Consider the following 17,500-nt stretch of genomic DNA (forward strand, 5'->3'; position numbering starts at 1 on the left):
GTGTCCACCCTTTCAGCAGTTGGACTGCCAACTCATAAACCCCCCCAAAACCTCCATCTCCCCCAGCAGAGAAGAGGAGGGGAGGGACTGAGAGGCGGAGCTCAGAGGAGGAGGGAGGGGGGAGACCAATGAACATTAAGGATAGACGGACAAACAGAGGGGGTGAAAAGATTCATAGTCATATTATATGGAAATATAAACTTCTAAGGATTGTGTACTTCCTTAAAAAAGTCTGTCAACTACGATTAAACATTTTGTTCGAGAACCCCAGACATTCAATAGTTATTTTTTTCTTTTTTTTTAAGACCCGCCTTCTACTCTGTCACTGATTGGCTCTCTTACTGATATTCTACTTCACCCTAAAATGAAGGGGTAATGAACAGTAGTATTGACATTTTTGATGTCGAGAAATACACTGCAACACCACTTGTCCCCTATCCTACTAACAATACAAAAGTGTGGGCACCTAAATGACGTGCTAGTGCTCAGAAATGAAACGTTTTCTTTATTGCAACACTGCAACCAAAGGTTATTCTGTAGTCCTCTTTCACCAAATTATGAGGTGTGTTGTAAAGAGAGCTTGTTCAATTGTATTGTAAGCATTTTGAGATGCTACTCTGTGACATTCTAAACTACCTTATTGAATAAAGGCTATGGCAATGGGGCTGCACACTCCAACTCCTTCCTTATAGACCAAAAATAATTTCTGCTATTTCAGGTGATAAAGAAATATAAGTTATTCCTTGATTTGGAATACATTACTTGGTACAGAGCGCAGTTAAAAAAAGCTTATCCTTCTGCACACAAATGCATTTAATTCATCAGCAACTACCATATCTATATCACACACCCCCCCCCCCACACACACACACACACACACACACACACACACACACCCCATGCATACAGATTGAGTACACACAGCAGTCCCAGTGTGCTGCAGTAGCACTAAGCTTAAAGTACAGACATGTAACACAAACACACGTACTAATGCTTCCAGGGCTCCTCACTGTAGAAAATACAGAGAAAAGATGCATGCAGTGGGAGAATAGAGACATTTGAATGTCTCATTATTCTGTGTATTATACCAGTGTGCTATTTTATGAATGCTTGTCTTTTAAAACGATTATTGTCATGTCTTGCAACCCCCGTTAAACACAGAACAGGCAAGAGGATTGACAAGTGTGTGTGCATGTGTGTTTGTGGACCAGATGTTGATGTGAACAGGTACAGTATGGTGGGTAGAAGAAAAAGTGTGTGTGTTAAAATAGTCCTGATGTTCAAGGTTCCAAAAGTGTGAAAGCTCTCAATCTCATCGTCAAGGACACCTTTAATTACAACAGCAGGGGTCCCCTTTGTGTGTGTGTGTGTGTGTGTGTGTGTGTGTGTGTGTGTGTGTGTGTGTGTGTGTGTGTGTGTGTGTGTGTGTGTGTGTGTGTGTGTGTGTGTGTGTGTGTGTGTGTGTGTGTGTGTGTGTGTGTGTGTGTGTGTGTGTGTGTGTGTGTGTGTGTGTGTGTGTGTGTGTGTGTGTGCGTGTGTGTGAGGCAGAAAGTGTGTATGAGAGCGACACACAGGGAAAATTAGAAAGTGAGTGAGAAAGAGAGAGATAGGTGGTGAGTTGTGTGTGTCTGGAGTGTGTATCTGCATCTTTGTGTGAGTGAGTGTATGTTTGGTCCAGGTGCTGGGACCTGTGTGTGTCCCTGGACAGGGAATGCAGGGGTCCCTGGCCTCTCCTCGGCTTCCTGCTAACGAGACACAAAAACACACAGACACAGACACACACTGCATCGATCAGGGCAAAGATGAGGGTCGCTCTGTCTGCACCCCGTTAGCCAACCGCTAAGGACTGAGCGCCTCAGGGCACAATGCCCCCCGCCTACACACACCCACCTACACAAACTCACACAAATACACACTCGGATACATACATGCAAACACGCAGATATGTCATCTGAATTCCGCCCCAGAGTAAGGCTTCGGCGATGCCGTACATATTAAAAAGGCATAACTTGCAGTTCACTGCTGGACCATGAACAGTTTACCATGGCAACAACTGATGAAGAACATAGTGCCATAGCAACAACTGATGGTGCACAACAGTGTACAACAGGAACAACAAATGATGGCTAGTGTACTATTGTAACAACTGAACTGATCATGAACACATTCACCACATCAACAATTAAAGGGGCCCTATAATGGACATGTGCAGGTTCCATCATTGTATGTTGTGCCTCTACTGTGACATGTTTCCATGCTTTAATGGTCAAAAAGGCATTTACTTTTTTCATACTACCTGAGCTGCAGCAACTCTATTTACCCTCTGTCTGAAATCAACAACTGATGATAAACAATCAAGCATAACTACAAACAATAGCACAGCAGCAATGATTTAGGGCACACAATTGCATCAACTGATGAGGATCATTATACCGCAACAACAACTAAGGAAAATCAACAATAGTGACATCATTGCACAAGCACCTATAATGAATTGTGTATCATGGCAACAATATTATACATGCTATTAAAACATGTTATACTAAGGATTTCTGCTCTAAAATCAACCCTGGGAGCCATGCTAAAAATATGTTTCATGGTCGCTCGTTTTAGTAATACCTACACAGGTATCCTTTTTATCTAGCTTGCACACACCCGTTACCAAATTGGCAAAATCGTAAATATGAGCAACGTTTTTGTAAGCGTAGAAAGAGTTGTGTTTCCAGAATATTGATTCAGTACAACTGTAAAAAAACAATTAAAATGTAACCTCTGTCCTGTGGGTTTGTGTATATATCTGTCATTAAAGGCTGTTGGCCAAAGCCGAGCTACACCCGTCTTTATGTATTCTGTAATTAACGCTGATCCTCATATTTATTTACTGTTGCAGAGCAGCCGTGATTGGACTACAGGGACCGCACATACACACAGTAGCAGCATTGTTAGAAACCATTAGCAGACAACATTAAGTGGCTAACGGCTACAAGAACACCACGCTGTTAAACTTTACGATCATTATTGTAGGAGGAGACCATTTCTGCCACTAGAATAACACAAGTTGTAGAGCAGGTCATTTCAGTTTGATTACAGCGGAAGAATAACAGGTGAAAGGCAGACTAGGAAGAAGGTAGAGTTGGATTTGATATATTGTGTATGGTATATATTTTTGTACAATTATATTACAGTATTAAGTGGAAGGCGTATTAGCGGGTCAATATCCTATTAAAAATGTTAGTCTATGCCTCTGATAGGACACCACAACAAATGTAATTGGTTATTTTGCTGTGGGGACAATAAGGTCATTAAAGAGATATTTAAACAGGATCACTTTATTAAAAATAATGATGTGGTCTAAGTGGTATTATTAGAAAACTAAAATAAGACACAGCATGCGGACAGGAAGATGTGCTGAGCGAGGCAAGTATCCATGAGTAAGCACCCGGGTGAATGAGAGTTTAAAAAAGGAGAGGGGGAGAGAAAAAGGAGGCAGGGCTGGTCTACTCGTCTTCTGCCCTGGGCTGACGTGAAGCAGAGAAAGAGAGGAGGGAAGGAATGGAACTGAAAGAGAGAAAGGGAGGGAGGGTTGGTTGCGGAGAGAGAAAGCAAAAGGCCAGCTTCTTCTGTGATGCTGTGCGTGTGTGTGTGTGTGTGTGTGTGTGTGTGTGTGTGTGTGTGTGTGTGTGTGTGTGTGTGTGTGTGTGTGTGTGTGTGTGTGTGTGTGTGTGTGTGTGTGTGTGTGTGTGTGTGTGTGTGTGTGTGTGTGTGTGTGTGTGTGTGTGTGTGTGTGTGTGTGTGTGTGTGCATATTTGTGCCTGTTTGTGTGTATGAATAATTCAGGTCCATGGAGAGGGCAGCCTGCTGCGGTAATGAGGAGGACATGCATTGATACCAAATATTGCTGGTGGGAAGCTATCGATCCGACAGCCATTTGTCCAAACTTAAGTCTGGAAGCCAGCGCTGTCTGCGGCGTTTACACTGACTAATGGACAGATGGGCAGACCGATACTCAAGCTTAGGCTGATAGAATACATAGTGATAATGATGACGTCTGTCTTATAATGACATGAAAATGTAATCAACAGAAGTGTAAAGTGACTCAATGCTATGGCTGAACAATTATTGGGAATTATTTTGAAATCGCAAAATTGACTAGGGTATAATTGAAATGGCAGGAGATGTAATGTCTGATAGAGATAAAATACAAGTCTGTAGAAGAGATCTTCCAAAAAACAACCGTGATCATTTATAGCAGATCTATTTTTCTATGAAACTGAGAATAACAATGAAAAAGCTGTGTTAATATCAAAATGCAAAACTGCTTAAATCTCAGTTGGAATGTCAATCAAAGCAAATGCAATCAGTTTCCTACCATTGTAAAAATTACATTCGTTTTTGGGGTGTTTCTAGATGCCAACGGCCAACCTATGTAGTTTAGGGTGGAATAGTGTAGGGATCAAGTGCCATATCTTAAGCATGCATCCAAGACAAAGCTTTACAAATGGCGGACCCTGGTCATAAAAACTTGTTGTGTAGAAGTAGGCCAATTTAAAAATGTGTTTCCAAACCTCAACTGACTAATCCTACTCAATGTGACTCTAGGCACATTACGTTAACTCACAATACACTGTCTGACTGTCTTTTTTGTCTATAGGAAGTCAGGCCTACCAGTCATCATTTTGAGGTGCAAACTCTACTGATGCATGGGATTCCATTTCCCTCATGGATAACTCCCTTCAATCAGTGCCAAAGATGTAAGAGCCTATAGACTTTCACTTCTTTAAAATACTTTCCAAACGTCTTCTCTCCTATATTGAATATTTAACTTTGCAGTTGCAATCCAACCCTACAGTCAAAAGTATATTGAAACACTTGAGACTGAACCTTATCATCGTACTAATGGATTCATTTTTTTTTGCATTTCCAAACTTTCACTCGTAATTTGACGTATTATTACACTTCTTCATACAGTATTCAAGACACACAAACAGGCACATATTTAGATATTGCAGATGTATTGGAATGGTAGGAAGGCTAAAGCTGGTCCTGTTTGACCTTGTATTACACACCTGTTAATGTGATTTGACTCTTAACCCTGGATAGTCCTGTTTGGCTCCATTGTGGAAACCTTGCAGTTCCTGAAAGAACTCATAGACAAAAAAACTAAATATTTTTCAAACCTTCCCTATCCTCTACTTCCCCTCTCTCTCTTCACATCTCACCATCCGCACACAGACACACAAAGACAGTCTGGTGTCCCAGTGTCAGATATTCCAGGTTAGGGAGAACACTGGGGAAATTACACCTCTACCTAGGCCCCTAGCACTATGTGTCTGTGAGAGTCCAGTGAATCTCATGGGTAAAGCTGTTACCGTAGGGGAAGTGGACAGACAATGAAGTGGGAAGGGGGGGTGAGGAGGGGGGTAGCATGATGGAGTATGGAGGAGAGCTGCAGGGATTAAAAGAAAGGAGAGGACAGAGGAACTGAGGCCAACTAGACCGGGCCTTTCAACCGGTCCCATAGTTTCTCGTTACGCGAGTGGGGAATTCACATCAGTGTGTCCGAGATATTCTCTGCTCAGATGTATTACCAAATTAACTTGCATGTGGTATAATCAATAGGAATGGTATCAAATGTATTTGTGTCCACAAACATGTGGAGTAGAAACAACCATAAGCTGCAGGGACACGACAGGATCCATATTTCTTTCACATTAGAGTTGGAGAAACAGGCCAACACCACTGGTTGCGTTGTGTTAGTGTTAGTGCGTGTAGTCAGAATGTACGTTAATCTTATTGAAAAGTAGAATGACATAAATTAGAAAAACATAAAGCAGCTCTGCCAGATATTAAGTAACTAGCCCACGTCCAACTAATTGGTATGTTTGCAGTTAAAAACTACAGTAGGTTTACGGAAAGCCATTGCAAGTATAGTCTTTATGTTACCTAAAGAACCAAATTGGCCTATCTCGCCCTGCAGAAGGAAGCCATGCACGCAACGTAGCGCAGAAGGATAACTTTGAGCTCCCGCTCTCTTTAACTCCAGTCGACTTTCTGCTGCTTTGCTCCATGGTGAAACGACCAGGGGTGTAGCGCACTTTACACATTGCAGTACCCATAAGGAGCTGTACAGGCTGCAGTGTTTATCTGCAATTGCCATTGTCCCACTGTGTATACCACATCTACTGGCATTATAACAGGAGTGGTATACTGTAGGACACCCCAAGCTTGAATTGATTGGCTGCCTGGGCCAATTGTGACATTGACAAGAAAAATTGTAAATATTTCTTCTTCTTTTTTTTTTACTTGATCCACCCATCTACACCCACATTTCTTTTCTTTTTTTTTTAATGCTGCTGAAAAGAGTGCACTCTAGGCTATGAGTTAAACCATAGAAATACAACGCTTTCTAAAGCAACGTGTTTCTAGCGACAATCCTTAGTGCACTATGTGCCTTAGTAATGTTTTCATCATGACATATACCTTTAATTTTATGAAGTGCCTTACAGAAACGTCTGCACGAGTAAAAAAGGTGACAACTGGAGGTAGCTGCTGTGAATGCAATCACCGGGCTCCAGTCGAGACTTGTCACCTGATTGGTCTTTAGCACCCATCCATGTGACTGATGCGGGTGCTTTATTCCATGCTTCCCGTGGCACTAAAAGCATGGATTGAAAATAGAATGGTGGGAGGCGTTTCCAGTCTCTTTTCACAAAGCTCAATTGCTTTTTGCTCGGCGGTAAGTCTGACACAAAGTGTCAGAGGGAATCAAACCTACAGTACCACTCGGAGCAGCCGCAGCGGGCACTGTGAGAGTACATTCACAAACACACAACCACACACTTACACACTGAATACCAATCACACTTTAAATACACATGGACACACAATTACTGCCAATCACACTACACTCATTCAAATTCTCTTTCTCCGACACACACACACACACACACACACACACACACACACACACACACACACACACACACACACACACACACACACACACACACACACACACACACACACACACACACACACACACACACACACACACACACACACACACACACACACACACACACACACACACACACACACACACACACACACACACACACACACACACAAACAACCCTGCAATAACTACTGCAGTGAGTGGGGAACATTTCTTATTTTAACATTTTCCATTTAATAATATTATGAGGTCTTTTAACCTTTCAATTTAGTGTCTTCATTTGTGGAAATGCATACTTGATAATGATATTTCAATTTATTCTAGGTTTATTCAAAGATAAATATTAACAAATCAGAAAGAGGTGGGATTTTTCATGTGGCAAAAAGATGAATTATGACTGAAGAGGTGCAAGTTCTCTTTCTGCGACACAACAAGGTCCTACTTACATCCCAAACGGACACAAGCTGAGACTCTCTGCTGCCCTCTTGCTTAACTACACAGGACACTGACGTGAAGAGTGTGAGAAGTGAAAGAAACTGGAAAATGTGTGAGACTGGCATGGTTTAAACTCAAAGCACTGAGCATACAGGAGCAGGGCAGTTGCATCTAGGACACGCCCGACTCCTCAACTATAAAGAAAAAAACATCTGGATAGCATCCAAAAGCACCATGCATCAACACACACACACACCCTCACACATGCACACACTCTCTAATGAAGCCCCGGTAGTGACGAGGAGCAGCAGGGAGCAGCGCGGATCGCCGAAGACGAGTGTGTGTGAGCCTACCGTCGCGGGGTGTGTGTGCGAGTGTGCGAGCGCGTGCGTCTCCGGCGGGATAATTATGGCGCTCCTCGGCAGCTGAGCGTGCCAGATGTACTGGGAGAAGGCAAAGGAGGTGGTGGGGGAGGAGGAGGGAGAGGAGGAGGCGCGGCGCAGAGCAGAGAGGGAGCCCAGCACCAGGAGCAATGCAGCGGGGAGCAAACAGTGTTGTGTGAATACATTAGTGTGAATGTGTATCTATGCACTGATGTGTGTCCGTGTGCCTCTACCTGGGAATGTTTGCAGTGTGTGTGTGTGTGTGTGTGTGTGTGTGTGTGTGTGTGTGTGTGTGTGTGTGTGTGTGTGTGTGTGTGTGTGTGTGTGTGTGTGTGTGTGTGTGTGTGTGTGTGTGTGTGTGTGTGTGTGTGTGTGTGTGTGTGTGTGTGTGTGTGTGTGCAGAGGATGTCTCAGTGTGAGTATTTCCAGATGGATGTTCATGCTACTCCGTACACATACGGCGTGTGTGAATGTGTGTGTGCATGTGCGTGTATTTGGCATGGCCAGTTTTGTTTCTTGCCATCCACCATTAGCAGGTTGGCTCTGTCACAAATGAGTGTCTCCCATCCGGGAGAGATAGGAGGATGAAGAGGGACAGAGACGAGGAGGTAAAGGAGGAGGTGGTGAAGGGAAGGGTCACGGAAAGAGAAATAAATAAAAGCTGGAAAGAGGTGGATAAAGTTGTAAAAATGACTTTTTTCACCTGAAACACATTAGTTGAGGATATAATTTGCATAATGATTGTAATTATCATTATGTAGTGGGTGGAGGGGGGGCTCACGTGGTGTTCCTGGCCACACTCTGTGTCCAATCTACAAACCTGCAGTCTACCGGCAGATTACAGAGCCTTTAAACAGAGCATACTATATAGGATATTCTGTGCAGGGCATTGTGCGGGTGCAGGCTGAGTACAAGACTGAAGACGCACCTCATTTTGCACAAATGCTGCTATTTCAAATGTGGGCTTTTACAGGTTAATTATTGCATTATGGTTTACACGACTCAGTAGGCTTTGAGTGAGCTACGCAATGGTCAATAGTTGGTTGCTGATCTTGCGTTCGATCTTAGATGATCAAATTTGAAAGCTCATTTCCACCAATTTTCCAACGTGGATTAAAGAATGGATCATTTTACACAAAAAGCAAACACCCCTCACAATCTAACAGTATAGGGAGCTTCACGTAGTGTGTAAATGAAATTACAGTAAACAGAAAATAAATTAAGCTGAACGCAGCAAAGGAAAGAAAACAAATAAGGGAAAAGAGATAGAAAGAAAAGCAGGGCAGAAAGAGATTCTCTCTTCCGTGGCTGTCTTTGTCACCTTACGCACCCAAGGGTATGCAGAGCAAAGCACCTTGGGAAATTACTGAAACCAGAATGCATTGATTTGTCCAGGCTGATGTGTGTGTGAGTGCCTCTGTGTGTGTATTTTTGTCAGAAGGCCTTTTGTGCTGCAATAAAGAGAACAGCCTGGTCGACATCTGCTTGGAGACGGAAGATAAGAGCGACAGTGTGTACCGTTGTTTCAACCTTTCTCTCTTCTTCGCTCTCGATCCTGCCTTCTCCTGTCTTCTGTCGTGTAATTAAGAGCCAGAGAAAACCCTTCAACCTCTCCCAGCATGGCTTTGCTTCTCACCTCATGCTGTTTTGTTGCTCATCTTTAAACCGTCTTCCCTATCCCTCCCTGGGTACTACATTCTAAGTTTAGGGGCTGTTTATCCAGTACAGTTGTGCAGGAATGGGTCAGCATTTTACCACTTCAGTTCCATCGTTTCAAAGTTAGTTGTTTTTTGTAAGTATTTGGTTATCTAACCAAATACTTACAAAGAACAACTAACTTTGCCTGACTTAACGAGATTATCGCATTTTGTTCTACGACATCACACATGTCAGTAAATACCCCATTTGTGAACGTGTGAAGCACACATTCTAGAATCTTAAAAATGGTGGTTTCTTACAGGCATCTAAATGAGACTCCTTAAAGGTGGGGTAGGTAAGTTTGAGAAACCGTCTCGAGATAAACATTTTGTTATATTCCATGGAATGCTCTTAACATCCCGATAGCAATGAATATCTGAAGTGCTTTGACAAAAAATCCATTAAAAAAATGTCATCTGTGGAAGCCGTAATACTGTAAAAAGTACGACCAATCATTTTAGCCGGCCCGGCTAAAATAACTGGATGGCCTACCTGCCTGTCAGCCTTCCATCTGTGCACAAACTTATCTCGTGCCCTCATTGGTCATGTGCGCGTTCGTGTGTGTTGGAGGAGGGGCTCTCTAAGGAAGTAGCAGATTTTTTCCGGTTGTGTATTTTCAAATATAGCGCACTCGAGCTGGTTTCTCCAAAATTACCTACCCCACCTTTATCATCACGCTGAACATTAGCTGCATTTAGCTTAGCAGTGGTGACTGGCAGCCATGCAACCGTGATGTAGTTTGTATTTAGTTTAACATTAGCTTTTCACTTCTGGCGATGGCATTTATGCTTCAAAAATCCAAACGGAGTGTTGCAGATTATCCTGCGGAAAAAAACGTATCATGCGTGTGTAATCTTATTTACTGTAATATTCCAATGGGATTTTTCTTTGTCAAGGGAGCCCATGCAATGCTTACTTCTGGGTCAGCCTACAAAAATAAGTCATCACTGCACCACTCGGTGGACCAAATTCATTGGCCAATGCACACTTATCTTAGTTCTGACTTGCGTTCTATTCCAATCCGTTGGTGAAAACCCAATGTACTCATGGGCTACAGGTAAACCTTGAACAAAGGTTTATCAAGAGTAAAATTATTGTGTCACTGCAGGGATTTTCCATCCAAATTACACCTTGCCCTGTCCACTTTTGGAATTGATGCTTCAAAAAGGTACGCTATATGCTATAACTGACAAAATTACACAACAACACGTTAGCACATTCAAAACGTTGGTTGGATCCTTATGTAGAGACTATCAGCATCTTACCGGCATAATATAGTGAACTCTATTGGACTGTCGTAAATACTAACAGAAACCTGTTAGCGCAAACCTTAAAGGTCCCATGTCATGCTTTTCCGGTTATTACCCGTCCCCTTGTGTGTTATGTAGCTTTTTCTGCATGTAAATGGTCTGCATAGTCACAAACCTCAAAGTACACCCTGTAGCGAGTACAACTCTAACACAGAAAAGACCCAGAGCGCCTCGTTCGAGATTTTTCTTTTTCAATGTTTTTCTTCCCGAGTATGGTGACGTAACCATACCCAGGTCCAAATGGACCAATCCGTGGAGCTCCTCACCCACACACACACACTCACTCAGCCTTATCTTTTCTCAGCCGCGCTACTCCGCGGAGTTTCACCGGCACACACCTTATCTTTTCTCAGCCTCGGCTCCATGGATCTCCACTCCCAGTTCGCCACACACTTGCGTGTGTGTGCTCAGGCTAAATTCCTCTGTGCCTCACTGTCTTGCAGACCCCTCGCAGCAACCAGGAAACGACACCAGTAATCCACAAGCAGAGCAGCGAACCCCGCAACGTCCCGCCAACACGGCACCCAGACCCCACGCAGCATTCTCATCTGTTTGTCATTACTGGTGTAATTTTCTGGTTGCTAACAAACGCCATTGTAACACATAAACACACATCAGAGCACAGTGGGCTCATAGGGGGGGGGGATGCAGGAGCTCTGTATTTTTCTATTGCTCTATGAATTTCTCTGAGTTGTAGAAACACTGATCGGTACAGACTTGGTTAAAATGAGAAAGGTTTTTAGGGGTCCTTTGTTGGAGTCACCTCCTACTCTGTTACTCCTGTCGGATTCCGGTCTCAGCTGCGTTTCTCTTATAAGATGGAATGCGTTTGGTCCCTAAGAACAGCGGGGAATCATCTATCAAACTGTGACGCCGCCAGAACGTTGAAAGGGAGTCATAAAAAGGTGCACTTACTCCAAATATGTGACTTTTGCTTCTGTGTTTTTCTTAAGCATTGGGCAAATTCATTTAGAGGAGTCCATCATTTTTGATTTGACTCCAGAATTTGAAGCATGAATAAATGAAGCAGTGAGTCATACTGCACTTCAGTTTCACAGCTGCATCATGAATAGTGTCAGGTGTTTATTTCGCAGTCACAAAGTCATCACTATCTTTCTATCTAGCTAACGTCTTCCAATGCATTCTTGTAGAATCAATTGTGAAACTCATCTCTGCTGCTACTTACAATCCAAGGACAGTAGCTAAACCTTTTTTCTTTCATGTGCCAATACACTCCATAATACACACCTTATTGCATTTATTGACTGAGCAAACAACAGCATCACCTGCACATCTAACAGCTGATTGCTATGGACTGACGCTCACTCTGTGTTTCTGTCTGTCTGGCACCTCTCCTCTCTCTCTGCTGGTTCAAACAAGGCTAGCAAGGTGACCCTGAATACCAGGCTGTGTGCGTTCACATGTGCATCTGTTAGAGTGTGTGTTCACGTGCGTATGTGCGAGCACTTATCTGCGTGCGTGCCCGTGTGTGTACAGTCCCAGTAATTAACACCAGCCACTAATGAAGTCCAGCTGCTCTGCAAGAGGACTGAGCGTGAGCCAAAAACTCATCGTCTTTCTCTCTTTCCTCCAGCACACCCTCTGTCCGTCTCTCGCTTTTTTCGACTTGATCCACCCATCTACACCCAAACTCATTTCACCCTATTGATCTGTATTCAGTTGTCTCTTTTCTCCCTCACCTTTTCCCTCCATGTGCTCTGCAGATTATTTATCTGCATTGGTCTGTTTCCTCTCCTACTGTTTGCCATCAGCGTGAATCTACTCAATTGATCTGTAATCGCCACCATTTCTGTCAACGTTTTGCTTGAAATGTCTCCATTTGCCTCTTACTGGTGATAATCTGCAAATCACTATACTTATTTCAATAGTCTAAACAATGAACAATGTGTCCAATAGGGCAGCACAATTTATCGTGAACTAATCTCAATCGCGATTTTGACTTCCCACACTGGAATGAACATGATGGACTGTAATTTTGACGTTTAAAATGTGGGCTTTGCTCGTAAAAAACTTGCCTATACCTCAAATCAAGCGCACCAAACCACCAGGGGGCGATCGAGATGGTTTAGCCTCATTTTTGAGGCGCTGGCATTAAATTAGCTTGTGAAAACAGTCTTAATGTTCATGTAAACATAAATTCAAATGTCTTAAGCAGAAGGCGATGAGCAAGTCCACTGCATAGAATCATCATCTGTGTTTTGGAAAAACAGATTCAGAACAAACGATGTTAAGCAAGAAGACAAAAACGTGTGAAAGTTCAATACAAATATAATCTCGGAAGTTAATCGTGATCATGATTTTATCTATAGTTGTGCAGCTCTTATGTCCAAGCTGTCCTGTCTTACATCATGATGCTTAAAGGTAGGCTTCTCCCATCACACAAACTAACATCCACACAACACGTAACTAAAAACAGGCGCAGATCTAAAAAATACACACATGTTTGACACTGTCTTATTCGCATATCCTTTTTTGTTACAGACTCAAAGATATGCCCCTAAGGCATTTACCTGTGGCACTTTATCATACACACATACAGCGTGCATTGCATTTCCATACAGCCCCTAACTCAGTCTCCCACACACGCACACAGACACAGGCTCACTCGCTACCAGCTGTGACAGATGTGCCTGTCACAGGAGAAAATGAATTCAGAATAGTTAGTGAATTAAGCAGGGAGTTAATTGTTGCTTGGCCCCTGTTTATGAAGCGCATAAAGGCAAAGCGCCTTGTTTGTCTTGTGACAATTAGCCAGCAGATATAGAGAGGAAGCCTGTGTGTGTGTGTGTGTGTGTGTGTGTGTGTGTGTGTGTGTGTGTGTGTGTGTGTGTGTGTGTGTGTGTGTGTGTGTGTGTGTGTGTGTGTGTGTGTGTGTGTGTGTGTGTGTGTGTGTGTAATTGTCCTGTTCTCTTTAGCAGCTGGTGAAGCTACACCTGGACGGGTTGAGAGGAACAGAGGAAAAGATAGAGGGGAATGTAATGGGGGGGGGGGGGTATTCAGGTACAGTACGGTGTATAGCCCTCTATCTTTGGCCACTTTTTCACCCACCCACCCACCCACCCCCACCCACCCACCCACCCACCCACCCACCCACACACACACACACACACACACACACACACACACACACACACACACACACACACACACACACACACACACACACACACACACACACACACACACACACACACACACACACACACACACACACACACACACACACACACACACAGATGGCTAATAAAGACATCACTCAGACAAAGCAGACAACTTCTATACATGAGTAAAGAAAGCTGATGTTGCATGTACAAATATTCTCTCAGGCAAACATGAAACATGACACAGAAGCACACACTCTCTCTTTCACACACACAGTTATTTTGTGTTCCCTAAGCCTATCCTGCTTGGGTCTCTCCCAGTCTGTTTGTCAGTGTGTCCTATTAGGTTTCCAAACAGCTTGTAATGACTGGTAATAAACAGCGGAAGAAGAAGAAGAGGCTAAATCAAGCGAGAAGACGACAAAATTAGCTCTCCGGGGATCCACCATGCTCGTAGTCTTCAAAAACACACACACAATCTGAAACACACTAACAATTCTGATGTTGTCTCCATGCACACTCAATACAGTCAGACAATGGCAGGTTGTGGGGACTAACATAGAGCAAATGCTTTCATTTAAAAGCGACAGAGTTGGCTAGATAAATATATGGTACGGCATGACAAATGACTGTATACAAAGTTAATGGATTCTTAATCAATTGTTTTATGATAATGTTACACCTATTAATCATTACCACATTCTACACGGATGGCTGGCAAAACAGATTTTGTGCAATTGTAAATGTTTAGTTCTCCCCTCTTCCAGATCAGACATGCATGCTCTCATTTTTACATGCACATTTTCACCTGCTTTTTTTGTTACATACTGTGCAATATTTTAATGCTAGCAGTCTATTGCTGTAGTTACTTAAACACGACATCAGACAATCAGGCTGATAATGTAGGACATATCTAAATGTCCTGGTTGATTTTAGGTAATATCTTAGAAAATAAATACATTAATCTAAGAATTATCTTTTATTAGGTGACATTTCTTTTTAATTCAAGGCATGAAGATTATACCGCAAATGTACAGCGCTGTTTAGGGTTGTGATATTGTGTGTAGGAAGTGTTATATTTCCCTTGTTTCAAAAGCTGCATTAGTACAAAAAGAGCAGATTTGGAACCTCTAGTAGCAGCTCTTTTCCATACCCTTACCCACATCACTGAAGATTATTTATTAAAAAATAAATAAAAATTGTGAGGGCACCCCTACACTTTTGTTGCAATATTAATATTAAAGTATTTGGTAAAAAATATCTAGTTTTTCTTTACATCACCTGGCACTATTTCAAAGTCACTTTTTGCTGAATTGCTAGATTTACTTCTTTATTCTTAAGACTTTGTAACGTGTTTTTATATAATGTTTGATTCCCTTTCTAACTTTTATACCTAAGAAGGAAATCAAAAATAGCTTTAATGTCAGACAAGATTCCCGTTTCCTCTTTTATTTACACATCCCTTCATATGCGCTACCCATCTCTCACCCTCCCTTTCTTCAATTCCTTCTCCTCTCCTTCATCTAGGCCTCTGTGGTCCTCCCTCTCTTTCCCTCCCCAGTCCCTCGTCCCTTCATCATCACTCCCTCCCTCCCTCTGGTGTCATGGCTCGCTGGCTCCAGGTGGCGAGGGAGGGAGGGAGGTAGGGAAGGATGGATGGAGGGAGGGATGGAAGACAGGAGGGGGGGATGTGCCGTCATCTGTTCCTATGTTCATACCATCACAGTGCGGACCAACATCCTGCTCGGTACCCTGCACAGTCACACTGTTTGCAAATCTGTTTATCTTTTTTCCTTACTGACATTATCTAAACATTACATTGAAATAACTGATGGTTTGTGAGGATAACATTAACCAATGAGTGACTCGGAGAGAGTTGAAACGCCTAGGAAACAATCTATTGGGTACAGTAACTTTGCGGGACAGATACTGTATATACAAATGTGTTAATTCTCTTGTTTAGTAAAAGCTGAGCTGTGATACCAGTTAGCAATACAAGTGAAGAGCTAGAGTCCAGAGCATTAGCGCAGACCCAACAACAGAAACGCTAGGCTAGTCTGTAGCTTATTCGTTCAGGTGCAGCAGGGCAGAAGAGAACAACAATGTTGCTAGCTGGTGGCAAGGACACACACACACACACACACACACACACACACACACACACACACACACACACACACACACACACACACACACACACACACACACACACACACACACACACACACACACACACACACCCACCCGAGTGAACCCTCAGACACATTATCCACCTCCATTGACTCTAAAAGCTTCTTATTCGCCTCATTAAGTCTTCAGTGACACAAAGTAACCACACTAGACCCTGCTCACTAGCACATACACATACGTACAGATAGGTGTCTGTGTGTGCGTGTGCGTGTGCGTGTGTGTGTGTGTGTGTGTGTGTGTGTGTGTGTGTGTGTGTGTGTGTGTGTGTGTGTGTGTAAAAGGAAAAAAAAGGGGGGTTGAGGGGGGTTTGGTAGCTCAGAAAGATGTGTGCACAGACACACACCGGCCCTAGGGGTGGCTGCTTAGACATTTCTAGTGAAGCGCATCACAGATTTGACTGCAGGCTAACAGGCGGGCTGAATGCAAGGCGACTGCTCTGAATCGGCAGATAAGTGCAACCTCAAGGAACGCAATTAAAGTGAGCCGAGGTTATTTAATGCTCCACCCTATTTTCGGCCAGCAAAGGTATGATTGAAAAGTGAAAGTGGCGGTGACTCAAGTAAAAAGTACTCAGTTCCAGCTTTTTGACATGTATATGAATAGAACGATTGACGATAAAATCTGTGAAGAACGTGAACAGGGAAGGCTACCTAACACTATTAGAGTGCATTGATGTAAATAGGTAAGTAAAGCTCATGCTGAGGACACATCATTAGGCACGCAGTCCATGGGGAGCACTTAGATCCAGGTGAGTGGCCACTCGATACCTCCAAGGCATCAGTGCGTGTGTGTGTTCTTGTGTGTGGTTTGTATGAGGAGGATGAAGCATGCAGCTAGCAGCAGGAATTGGGGTGAATGAGGAGTTGAGGTGAGGGGTAAGTGTGCAAAGATTCGGCTGAAACGTGTCCAATTCAAAATCAGCCCAGTTGAATTCACAGTTGTTATGCTTATATATTCCTGAGAAAATAGTGAACAACCTGAGGTTAGCAGCTTCCAAATTCTTCCACATCATGCAATGTGGCATGTTTGCTAACAATATGACTAATTATCTTGATTTCCGTATTAAAGGATCAAATTTGAATGCTACTAATTATAAAGCAGGGATAATGAAATGCTGATGGGCAGGCAGTGAGACAGCACAGTGCTGCCTTGCTCATAGTGCGAGCTAAGGAGACAGAAAGGGGACAAACCTGGCCGACAGGTGGGCTCTTCTATGGGCCATCCAATAGGCAGGTGGGGGGGAGAGTGGAGGAGAGAATGGGCAGGGTTAGTAATACGCAGTGTGAACTTGTTGGGGGGGAGGCAAAAAGATGATTTACACCTTAAAAGTGGAACACAACATAGCCATTTCTCCTCGGACAAATGATCTCGCAAAGACGGTGAAAAACCTCTCCTTGCAACCTTTTA

At 43.2% G+C, this 17,500-nt stretch overlaps 1 protein-coding gene across 3 annotated transcripts in view; it reads right to left on the reverse strand.

Moving 5' to 3' along the window:
- Positions 1-17,500, reverse strand: part of znf423 (zinc finger protein 423) — an 81,624-nt gene that overhangs the window by 46,626 nt on the left and 17,498 nt on the right. The window contains exon 16 of one of the 3 annotated variants that reach the window (XM_079682029.1): positions 17,284-17,304. The exons of the other annotated variants lie outside the window; for them this stretch is intronic. Within the exon in view, the coding sequence (XP_079538155.1) occupies positions 17,284-17,304 (21 nt within the window). The remainder of the gene's footprint in view (positions 1-17,283; positions 17,305-17,500) is intronic. 3 annotated transcript variants of the gene reach the window in all.

This window comes from Notothenia rossii (assembly GCF_949606895.1).
Source record: "Notothenia rossii genome assembly, chromosome: 5".
NCBI classification, from domain to species: Eukaryota; Metazoa; Chordata; class Actinopteri; order Perciformes; family Nototheniidae; genus Notothenia; species Notothenia rossii.